Source organism: Ursus maritimus, unplaced genomic scaffold (assembly GCF_017311325.1).
Source record: "Ursus maritimus isolate PB19 unplaced genomic scaffold, ASM1731132v1 scaffold_4, whole genome shotgun sequence".
In the NCBI taxonomy this organism is placed as follows: Eukaryota; Metazoa; Chordata; class Mammalia; order Carnivora; family Ursidae; genus Ursus; species Ursus maritimus.
Genome location: NW_024426552.1, coordinates 53168786 through 53180926, shown reverse-complemented (window position 1 = coordinate 53180926; position 12141 = coordinate 53168786). Strand labels below are relative to the sequence as shown.

Sequence of the window (12141 nt, the reverse complement as noted above, 5' to 3'; positions counted from 1 at the left end):
AGAAGTGAAATAGTTCAATTTTCATTTTTCAGAAGTGTTCTTGATGGCTATGTAAATAAACAACAGAAGTGAAGAAAGGTAAGGCTAGAGACAAAAAGACCAGTATAGAAACTGTTTCAGAATTCCAAGTGAGAAATAATAACTTTATTTAGTTTAATGCAAATGTAGGGGCAGAAGGAAGAAAGCATTTACAATATTTTTGGGAAGCTGAATTGACTGGACTTAAAGTTACAGAACAGTGTTGTGAAGAAGGATTGCAAGTCTATGCTGAACAATAGATATTTCTGGAAAATAAAAGTGAAGATATTTAGTACACCAGTAGATCTAGATTTAAGAAGTGGAACCTGTGCTAGAGATGAAGACTTGGGTTTTCATTAGCTCATGAAGGAAAACTGATGTCTTAGATATCAATGCCATAATCCTGGTAGACTAAAAAATGGTAGACATTTACACTTGCAATAGAAGAAAAGAGAATCAATAAATTAGGAGAACATTTTATACTGAAATGTCTAATTTCAATAGCAATAATGTTCTATACCTCTATGAGTTCCCACCTTATACTGTACCTTGGCCTGGATGAGTTTTGAAAGCTAGGAGAAAGTTTTTATATCCTAACAACCTAATTTTAAATAACTTTAAGAAAAATATGTTTTGTTTTCAGGGAAGGATAATTTTCATACTTAAGGGAAAAGTATCCACAAAAATTTACTCTTATTTTAGAATTTAAATGTCTACAAAGTGGCGAATGAGGGGGAAATAAATGTTAACCAAAGACAGTTTTTTCATACAACTAATACTACCTTTAAACTTAATGGACCTCCAACAAGTGAACAGAAACAGAAAAAAGCAGCAAGTGAAAAATATATATATGCTCAGGAAAAAGAATATTTTATTTCAAGCTTACCTTGCTCCTAAATTTTCAATGGTTATATATTCATCCTTTCTCACAACTTCAAACTGCAAGTGATGGAAAAAAAAACAGCCCTAAAGTAGTTCAATTTTCAAAATTCTTTAGTGTTACTTCTTACCCTTAATATTTGAAAAAAGACAATGAGAATGAAGCTATAGAGACTTTAAAACAAGTAAAACAGAAGTAACAAGGTGAGCCATAAGCAATCCTAATCAAACAAACTAGAGTTGATCTTAAAAAGCAATTCTACTATATATCAGTATAGGATTTAAATGATGAATCTGAAATACAAAAATATACATACGTAAAGAAAGAAATAATACATATTTCTAATTTTGGTCTATTTATATACTGAAAACTCAACAAAATATTTCATTAAATAAAAAAAATTAAGTGGATACCATTTGAGTATGTAACAGGTATAATATGTGATGTTCTACAGATATATTTTTGGGAAGATACTCACAGACTAAAAGAAGTTCAGAAAGTCTGAAATTATTTTTAACCTTAGATGGCACAGAATTAGATTATCATTCTTGGTTTATGACTTTCCTCATTGGTACAGCCGTTGCCAGCTTTGTCTCTCTCCCTCCCTCCCCTTCTGTGTGTGTCTTTATTTTTAATTTTAATTTTTTTAATTCTTAAGGACCACATAAATTGTACTTTGAAAAAATCAAAGCAATAGAAAGGTCAGAGAGCTTACTCATCATCAAAGAGAAAAAATATGACTAGAATACCATTATTATGATTCTCAAATCTGTATGAAGTAGAAAATACCATTCCAGTGAGAAGGCAAGAAAAATAAGAAAAAGATACTCACCAAAATTTTAACAATTCCAGGTACATCACATTGCAGCATCCTTACCATGTCACCTGTACATCCTTCCTTCAAACATTTTTTCCCACTAAAGGTCTAAAGTTATCAACAGAAAAAACAAATTACTAATAGAAAAAAATATAAGCAATAAAATAGAAAAAAATCACTAATGTGCAAATCTGATTAAGGTTAAAAGCAGATGTTGCTAAATGGTAAAACAAAAGATGTGAATAAACTTTTGAGAGTTGTTTAAAGATAATCCATTTCATGTATCAATGGATTTCCTATTTAAAATGCATGATCACTCTTTTCTCTCTTATCATTTCTACTTCAAAGTCTTCAAGTACCAAAAAACAGCCTAAAATGTATTCAGTACCCCTAGAGAAAGCAACTTCAAGTGAAATGTACTGATTAAGCAAGTGTAAAAAAGAATACTGAATTTCTATCAGATATATGAGGATTCCAGGGAAAAAAAATAAAAATGTTGACTTTCTCTGGCTCTGAACTTGCTATTTTCCCTAGTTAAGTTACTTAGTTTTCGTGTACTTCTTTTTCTGAGGTTGAGCTATATTGATTGTCCTAACAATCAAAGAAAGTGAAAAGTATTCACACGCTACTTAAAAAAAAAAAAGGAGAATAACACTTCACACAATGATTTTTGTGTACAATGCAAGTTCATGTTTTATCTATTAATCCTCACAAAAATCTTAAGAAGTAGGTATTACTATTCTCACTTTATGGTTTAGACAACCGAGTCTCTGAGTGGTTAAATCACCAGCCTAATGTAAAAAAAAAAAAAAAAGTAAATGCCTCAGTCTGGACTTGAACCCAGATCACCCAACTCTATATACAATCCTTTTTCTATTATGCCACAATTGCTTTATAAAGATTTTCTGTTGTCTGCGCAATATAAACACTCTAGAACCAAACAGTATAAACCTAACTTATGGCCATTAGCTCACTAAAAAGTAATCAATATAGAATTGGGCTTTGGATTTCTCCTTTCAGAAGAATATAATTTAGTATATTACCTTAGGTAAATATAAATAATTACAAATATTTGATTGAAGACTATAAAAATTATTATTATTATTGTTCTCTATCCCTTAAAATAGAAACTATCCTTAAAATTATGTGTCCTTTCCATTTTTTTTGTTCAGCAATTATATTCTTTGATTATACATCCTTTATGTGAATACACACAACAATATTTCTATTTTTAAGAGCATGAACTAAAAGGAAGGGAACAAATTGAGAGAAATCACTAAACAAAGCAACTAGCAGAGTATCCCTTGCAAAGATGTGTTTAATAAATGGTGATGATGAACAAATGAGGAGAAAAGCATCAGAGACAATAGGGAAAGAAAAATAGAGCGAGGAAAAAAAAGCAGAGAAGGATGTGAACACGAAGAAATGGGATGGATAAAGGAAGAAATGCTGTAAAGTTCTGAAGGAAAAACAAATACCTGATCATTTTCACCTGGATATTTTAAATTTTTGAACTTTTTCCAACAAATTTTATGGAAATAAACACAGCAGCTTTTGCTGCACATTAACTGAAAAAATCCCTAGAAAAGACAAAACCAAGCTGTTGATATGGAAATAATAATTCATATAGGTATAGAAAATACTACCATAAGTCTCACTCATTCATTCATTCACTTATTTAAACATGAACACCTTAAGTGACTTTCAAAATGATTCTATAACTACATGAGTTTTACATGGCATTTAAAATTTATCAACAGATCACTGGTAATCAAAGAACTTTGTAAGTCATTTTTACAGGTCCATTTTTTTAATGTTTTTTTATTATATTATGTTAGTCACCATACAGTACATCCCTGGTTTCTGATGTAACGTTCAATGATTCATTCGTTGCGTATAACACCCAGTGCACCATGCAATACGTGCCCTCCTTACTACCCATCACCAGTCTATCCCATTCCCCCACCCCCCTCCCCTCTGAAACCCTCAGTTTGTTTCTCAGAGTCCATATTTTACATCACTAAAGACAGAAGCATTAGGACAAAAAGGCAATAACTGGAATAAGCCAATGTAATATTTTCCATATACTGATATATATACTGTTGATCTGATACAACAAAATATCAGAAATCTGGTGAGTGACCTTTTTAGAGGAACATGTTGTCTACCCCTCTTCACATCCATTTTTACATTTCTCATTTCCTCTAGCCCCAATTTCATACCATTTTCCCTCTGGCATCTCTATTAACAATAGCTAGACCTGATTTGCAATATTAATGACAGATAGCTACTGCATTATTCCAAGGCATAAATTTCTAGTCCTTCCCAGTATGTACTCCCTGGGAACTACAATCCTGCTTCCTTTAAATAGGTAAACTGCTTGGATGACAAAGATCTAAATTTTGTGGCCAGGATCTTCTGATGCTACATGCTGTCCATGTGATTGGAACCCTGGAAGCCTCCCTGGGAAATCTTAGGACCATATCACCACGTCACCTAAACCAGACCCAACTTGCCCCCACCCTGAGCACTCCATTTCACCCAGCCCACTTCTCAATACCTGTGTTATCCTAATGAATACATTTTGGATTTCTCTCCCCACCACTCACTCATCATGCCTTGCAACTGGATTTCCATTATATGATCGAAGTGGTGTCAGATTGGTACTGATGATCACGTCTCATCCTATCTTGTGATTTCACACAGCCTTATTCTGATATATCCAGAGAGAACTATATATATGACATACTTTGTTGAGTTTCTTCAAATCCAGGCTGGTTTCATTTGCTTGCCCAAGACCCATTCAACAGATACGGATCACTTACTTAGTAACAGAATTCTTGAAGAGTAACAACTTTCACCTTAGTAAAATGCTAATATTCTCAACCTATAACATTTCTAAGAATATTTTACATAAATTTTACTGTTATGACTGCAGGGACATTAACTATAACTACAGAGACATTTGAATATTACAAAATCCCTAGCAAAACTGATTTTTTATTGACTCACAGAATATATATATAATTCCTGCTCACTATGAATATAAGTTCTTAGAGATACTCAGAGAGAGAGGCGGAGAGAGTGCATGTGCACACTCGAGCAGGGGGAGGGGCACAGGGAGAGAGAGAATCTCCAGCAGACCCCCCCGCTGAGTGCAGAGCCATACCCAGGACTTTGATTTCACAACCTTGAGATCATGACCTGAGCTGAATGTTTATAAACAGCTGGATGTTTAACCAACTGAGACACCCAGGCACCCTGAGATATTCAACTTCTTAGCTGCATACTCTAATTAAAGTAAGTACTCTTCTTAAACAATGTTTTGATGCATGGTAACAGTAATGTTTTTCTAAGTTTAATTTCATAATTTCATTTTTAAAAATACCCAGTTAATAATTATATTACCTTATAATTGGTGTTCTTTAAAATGTCAGCTTCACAAGATCGTTCACAATCTAGGTAACTGCAAATGGTCTGCTTCATTATATTACTTTCCGTTGTCTTGATAAAATCATTAAGAAGATCCTAGATTTTAAAAATTAAAAAAATCTTATGAATTATTAGTAACAAGACTAATAATATGGAAGCAACGCTTCCCATAATTTACCTTAAATAATATGTCCATTGATTATCTCCCTTTTTGAAGGCACTGTATGTTTTTTTTAAAAAACAGTAACAGAGCATATTTCCTTCATTCAAAGTAAACAATATATGGGAAGGCCCTAAATTAGAAACACTGGATTTCTTACTGAACATAAACATGGAGAAAGGAAAAAAGTCTATGTTTGAAGCTGTACCTCTCTTAACCATCCTAACTCATAGCATAGCACCTGGCATGTTCCTATTAAAAACTACTTGCTCTCTCTCTCTCTCCTTCTCTCTCTCTCTCTCTCTCTCTCTATATATATATGTAAAATACACACGCAGACAACAAATCACTGGGAGCCCAGGAGGGTCCGCTAGAACTGGTCCCCAGAAAACAATGTTGGCAGTGGGACTCCTGCAGTGGTCCAATATACCACTCACTGCCATTATGGGCAGAAGTAGAGTACAGAAATATGCTTCCAGTGTTCAGAGTTACAACTTGGAATGCAATTTCCTATTTTCAAATGCTGATTAAATGGAGGTAAAACACATTGTCAAGTCTACATTAAACAGGTCCTTAGACCAGGTCCTTAATACTTATCCCTTAAAGAGAGAGTATTACAAGATTCCAAATAGTAGTATTTCTAATATACTGAGAATATACAACATAACAAATAAGCTCCTATAGATTGTTTGATAGATCTAACCACCATTTATAACATCCCTTTGATGGCATTCAGAATTTTATTTTTTTTTATTTTTTTAAAGATTTAATTTATTTATTCGACAGAGATAGAGACAGCCAGCAAGAGAGGGAACACAAGCAGGGGGAGTGGGAGAGGAAGAAGCAGGCTCATAGCAGAGGAGCCTGATGTGGGGCTCGATCCCAGAACGCTGGGATCACGCCCTGAGCCAAAGGCAGACGCTTAACCGCTGTGCCACCCAGGCGCCCCGGCATTCAGAATTTTAAATTGATGGCTGATATTGAAGAATAAAGATGTTTTGACCAGGTCAACTAAAATGTTTTAAATATCAAGATAAGCGAGAGAGAAATGAGAGGCACTTAAGGACCTGTCAGTATGAAGGTAGTATATCCTGTCAGCATAGCCAACAGCCTAGTGGAAATGCTGAAAAAAAACAAACAGGCTCACAGAATGTATACAACTACTGTAGTTTCACATATCTCAAACTTAGTAGTTCAATATTGATCTACTGACACTCCCATCAGTTATATGCCACATACATATGCCTATATGCAGCTATATAAGTGTATATCTCTGTGATCTCCATTTTCTCTACCCCTGCACCTTGACTTCTTTAGAACACTAACTACAATTTGTAACTACTTTAACTAATTTTTTTTTTCCTTTTTAATCCTTTTGTCCTTGTTCTGTACTCCTTATTTCTTGCCTCTAGTCTTTGGCATTCATTCATTCAACATATTTACTGAGTGCCTGTTATAAGCCAGGTTGTTATGGAAGTTAAGGGATGCTATGGATGTTAAGGAGACAGTAGTAAACTTAGCAGGTCCACGGGACTTAAACCAATCTCATCTACCACTATCTATTCAGCTTCAAGCCAGAAATCTTGAAGTCATCCATTGCATAACGGATTCCATCACCCTTTGCACACAATATATCATCAAGTATTGTTGCGTCTTTTTCCAAAATACGTTGCAAATTCTTCCATTTCTATCTACATTGCTACTACTCTGTCTTACCTAGATTATTGGCTGTAATAGCTGCCTAACTGGTCCCCCTCTTCCCCCCTACTTTGCTCCAAGTTATTCTCTACACAGAAGCAAAAGATGTCAGTTCCTTGCTTAAAACCCCTCAAAGGCTTCCCACTGTGCCTAAAATAAAGTCTTAACTCTTACCAAGGACAGACTGCAAGGTCCTGCAGAACCTGCAGAAGCTAAATTCAGTATATCTAGCCATATCTTTGAATTTATCTCTACCCTTGTTCATTATAAAACTCATATGGTTTTATTTTTTCAGTTCTTCAAACTTGCGTGTCAAGGCCCAAGGGCTTTCCCACACTCTTTCCATTTACCTAGAATGCTCTTCCCCCAGTCTTCACAGAGCTAATTCTATTCTCAACCTTCTGGTTCCCACTTAAGTATCACCTCCCAGAGAACACACATGCATATGTGCATATATACACATAGATAGATACAGGTATACGAGTGTGTATCTGTCTGTTCTCTATTTCTCATTTTATTATAATTTGTTTATATCATTCCAGTGTTTAAAAGTCTTCAGGAGTTTCACATTAACTTCAAGATAGGGTCTGAACCTCATAGCTGGCTTATATAAGGCCTTCCATGATCTGGCTGACATTTACCTCTGATATATTATGCAGTCACGAAACAAAAACGGACTGTCATTAAAAAAAAAAAAGGAACATTCATAATAACAGAAACTCTTGGTAGATAACAGCTGAAATAATCATTAAAATTAAAAATTCAATAGAAGGATAGGAACAAGGGAAATGTTAAAAATAACCATATGAAAGGACACTACCCTGCTAGGGTGCCAGCATCTTTAGGGGTGCTATATTCTCCCACCAGAATGAGTTTATCTAAGGAGATATATGAAGATAGGCGCAACTCGGGGCAGGGTAGGCCTTTGGTAGAACTCACCTAGCATAAAGCGGTACAGGTCAGCCTTCTAAATGCTCTAAAAAAACTAATCATAATGTCTGGGAAGCAAGACTTTTGGTGGGGTGCCAGGCACCAATCGTAACAGATTAAGAACATGCTGGCCTACAGCCACAGCAGGGTCACTAAAGCATTCTGCCCTACCGGACATTAAACCTTTATTAGATTTTAAAGAAGTATAGGGAGGGAGGGCTGGTGGAAAGTCTAAAGCAGCCGGAATGGTGGCTGGGTGTTCAAGAAACCCATGGCAGCAACTCTTTTTGAAACAGTATGTAAATATTTTAACATTATAACAACTAATATGATAGCACTAGTGTGCACTGCCTGAATATCAGCCCTATGCAGAAAGTTAAAGTGGAGAAAAATCTCCTAGAAAGTAGAACAAAAAGATAAAATGCAATAAATAGGGAAAAAAACAGGAAAATCATAGATTTAGTCCAGGATATCAAGTATCTGAATAACAAACATTTCATAAATAAATAAAATTTTTAAATATCCCGGAACATTTTTAAAACATAAGCTCAGAATACTAGGGAACACAGAATACCCTAAAAACTCCCAGAAAAAAATAAAACAGGTTACAAGCAAAAGACTAAGAATCAGAATGTTAGATTTCTCAAAAGTAATACTGGAAGCAAGGAGATAACAGAAACACTCTGAAAATACAAAGGAAAATAATTTACAACCTACAATTCTATGCCCAGGCAAGATACAAATAAAGTGTACAAAAAATATTTTGAAGACTTGAAAGTTCTCAAAAAATTTACCTCCCAATCATACCCTTTTCTAAGAAGCTGCTAAATGAGCTGTAACACCAAAACAAGGGAGTAAACCTAAAAAGAGGAAAACCAGAGATCCAAGAAAGAGAGGATTCTACATAGAAGTGAAGGATAATCCATGGAATAAAACCCTGAAGTAAATTTAATAAAAATGTATAACTATTGGTAGGCTGGGGAAAAAGAAGTGTATGTGTAAAGGGGATGTATAAGAGAGCTAATAGGGGCGCCTGGGTGGCACAGCGGTTAAGCCTCTGCCTTCGGCTCAGGGCGTGATCCCAGCGTTCTGGGATCGAGCCCCACATCAGGCTCTTCCACTATGAGCCTGCTTCTTCCTCTACCACTCCCCCTGCTTGTGTTCCCTCTCTCGCTGGCTGTCTCTAGCTCTGTCGAATAAAATAAAATAAAATCTTTAAAAAAAAAGAGAGCTATAATAAACTCTCCTTATCTGCCATAGTGGGTAGTCAAAAGATAATATCTAAAATGGAGAAATATTATAAAAAGCAGTACATCTTTTCAAAAGATATAGATATATCAAAGAAATATGCCTAGAGATCTGGAAGAAAGTGTCTCTAGTTAGGAACCACAATTAGAAATGATGGACCACAGACTGTTAATGTTAAGTCTTTTAATATTATTTGACAAACTGTATATGTATATTATTTTGCTTGAAACAAAAATTCACTAAAATGTTTGGATAATAAAAAAAATATTTTAAAAGGAGGAGGAAAAAGAGAAAACTGAGACCAAGTAGGGACTGCTTTAGGCAAGCACAAAAGTTTAATGTTAAAAATAATATATAAAATCACTAAGTCTAGGTTTAAAGTCATATGATTTTCCTGACAAATGACAAAAACTGTCTGCTTATTCTACTGATTACTGAGAGAGCTATATTAAAATAGTACCCTGTGATTGGAGAGTTTTCTATCTCTCCTTCTAGTGTTACCAGTTTTTGTCCTGTATATTTTGAAGCTATATCATTTTATTAGGTTTATACAATTTGAGAGGCTATAGCTTCCAAGAAAATCGAATTTTGTGTTTTTTCAAAACATCCCCTTTGAGGAATGGATTTGGCTTTCAACTCAGCCAAAATATAAGGATCCAGAAAGGTTTAAAGTAAAACTTTGGAAAGAGACAGGTCATTCAAACACTAACCAAGAGAAAACCACTGTAGCTATTTTCATACTAAACAAATTAAAAAGTTACTTTAATATGGCTTAAAAGATGGGTAAAAATTACCCCAAAATTAAGAATACCAAGAAAGTATGGGGAAATGGAAACTCTCATACTTTGTCTTAAGAATACAAACTGGTGGGGTGCCTGGCTGGCTCAGTTGGTTAAGCATCCAACTCTTGACTTCGGGTCAGGTCATGATCTCAGGGTCATGAGATCCAGCCCCACGCAAGGCTCCTTGCTCAGTGTGAAGTCTGCTTGAGATTCTCTCCCCCTCCCTTTGCTCCTCCCCCAAGTCGCATGTGCACACACATGTGCCCTCTCTCCCCCTCTAAAAAAAAAAAAAAAAGAATACAAACTGGTACAAACTTTGAAAAAAAATATGAAGATAAATATCAACAACTTAATAAGTGTGTAAAGACTTGATTCACAATTCCACCTTTAAATATTTGTCCTATGGGAATTATGTGGGAAATGCACAAAGATCACTTCACATAATAGTGAAAAACTGGAATGTTTAAGATAAACTAAACGTTCAATAGCAGGAAACTGGCTACACAAATTAAAGCAGTTATATGATGGATCATGAAAAAAAATATCATACTGTAGAATAATCTAACTACTGGGAAATTCACAGTATTCCCAAACTACACATCAATGTGTATAACATCATTCCAATTTACTAAAAATAAAGGGTACAAGTGTTTATACACGTCTGTCTGGAAAGACATAAATGAAAATACTAACAGTTTCTGCATTTGAAGAAATATGGGTGAATTTAATCTTTGAGCACCTTCATATCTTTCAAGTTCTCTGAAATAAGTTTTTCAAGTTTTCTTAGTACTTTTTAAATTTAAATCAACAACAAAATAATGTAAATATAATTAGAAAAAAAGAATTAACTATTACATTTAGCTCTAGCCATGTGAAGTACTGGACCAGTACCACTTTTAATCTTCTTGTTTTTAAATACTAACAAATCTTGTTATTTGCTAACCCAGCCACCCCACTTCTCTCTACATGCTGAATCTTACATTCTGCACTATGTAATAGAATCAATGTTGTTTCTTACATAAAAAGCTAATTTCCAACAAAAGAATGTGCTTGCTATAGAACATGACAAAGTTAGCACAGACCACACTTCATCAAAAATGATTCTAATTAGTCACAGATGAAATGTTCTTAAACAATTTCTTACTGTGAAAGTTGTAGGTAAATCTTCATCTTCTGTAGGATCTATGTCAAACCAATGATCATTTGTATCTATTTCTTGTAAGCTTTTGTGAAATTCTAGCAGTCCTCCATTATATCTGCAAGGCATTTTAAAATAAGGTTAGTTTGAATGGGACTCCATAACTAGACAGTTTACCAAGAAGACAATAAGCAACCCTTTTATTTTATTTTATTTTATTTTATTTATTTATTTTTTTGTGGTAAGTAGGGTGGTGATAACCTCTGGCATGCTATAGAAATACAAATGCTAGGACTCTCACCTGTGGTAGATTGGGATGAAATACAGGTGGAAGGGGAGGCAATAGATTATGTAGTAGCTCAAGCTTGAACAGTATGGGGGCCATGGTAATTAAAGGGATTGTAGAGTTGGTTGGCTTTTGTCTACTGTCTTGGAAGCCTTGAAGAAAGAGAATGATAGGCACAGGTCAGCCAACTGTTGACTCAGGGCACACCATGAAAGACAGAGGACTCTATGGCAGCATTTAAAAGGCTCTCATCTCCTGCAGCCATAAAGATAATCTGTACTGAAAATGAGGCCAGATTTAATCACAAGGTGAAACAAACTGCAAAAGAGACCAATGCACCTCCCTGCCAGGACTATTACCAACTTAGGACACTCTGTGAAAGCTAAAAGGTCTCTATGGTAACATTTAAAAAACCTTTACCAAGTCTAACCTTATAAGGGCAGATGGTGCAGAAAATGAGGCCCAGTATTTAATCACAAGGGTAGAACACCAGCAAAGACTAAAAGCACTGCCTCAGCAGGACTGTTATGCTAAAATCAGGGCTTTGATAGGGAACAAGTAGACCCTGAGATCTGACCTGCTCCGTTTCTGACCTGGGCCAGTTCATCTGTCCTTAGGCAACCTGGTGGTCCCCCGCTCCTGGGAGGTCACCATATTGATGCCGAACTTAGTGTGGACACCTGATCGGCATAGTGCACTACAGCCCAGAACTCCTGGGCTCAAGCAATCCTCCTGCCTCAGCCTCCAGAGTA

General features: G+C 35.3%; 1 protein-coding gene across 1 annotated transcript in view; it reads right to left on the bottom strand.

The window, feature by feature from the left end:
- Positions 1-12141, bottom strand: part of DZIP3 (DAZ interacting zinc finger protein 3) — a 97828-nt gene that overhangs the window by 52746 nt on the left and 32941 nt on the right. The window contains exons 9-13 of the mRNA XM_008706608.2: positions 11110-11221; positions 5124-5243; positions 3194-3295; positions 1731-1823; positions 905-957 (exon numbers count right to left, since the gene is read on the bottom strand). Of these exons, the coding sequence (XP_008704830.1) occupies positions 905-957; positions 1731-1823; positions 3194-3295; positions 5124-5243; positions 11110-11221 (480 nt within the window). The remainder of the gene's footprint in view (positions 1-904; positions 958-1730; positions 1824-3193; positions 3296-5123; positions 5244-11109; positions 11222-12141) is intronic.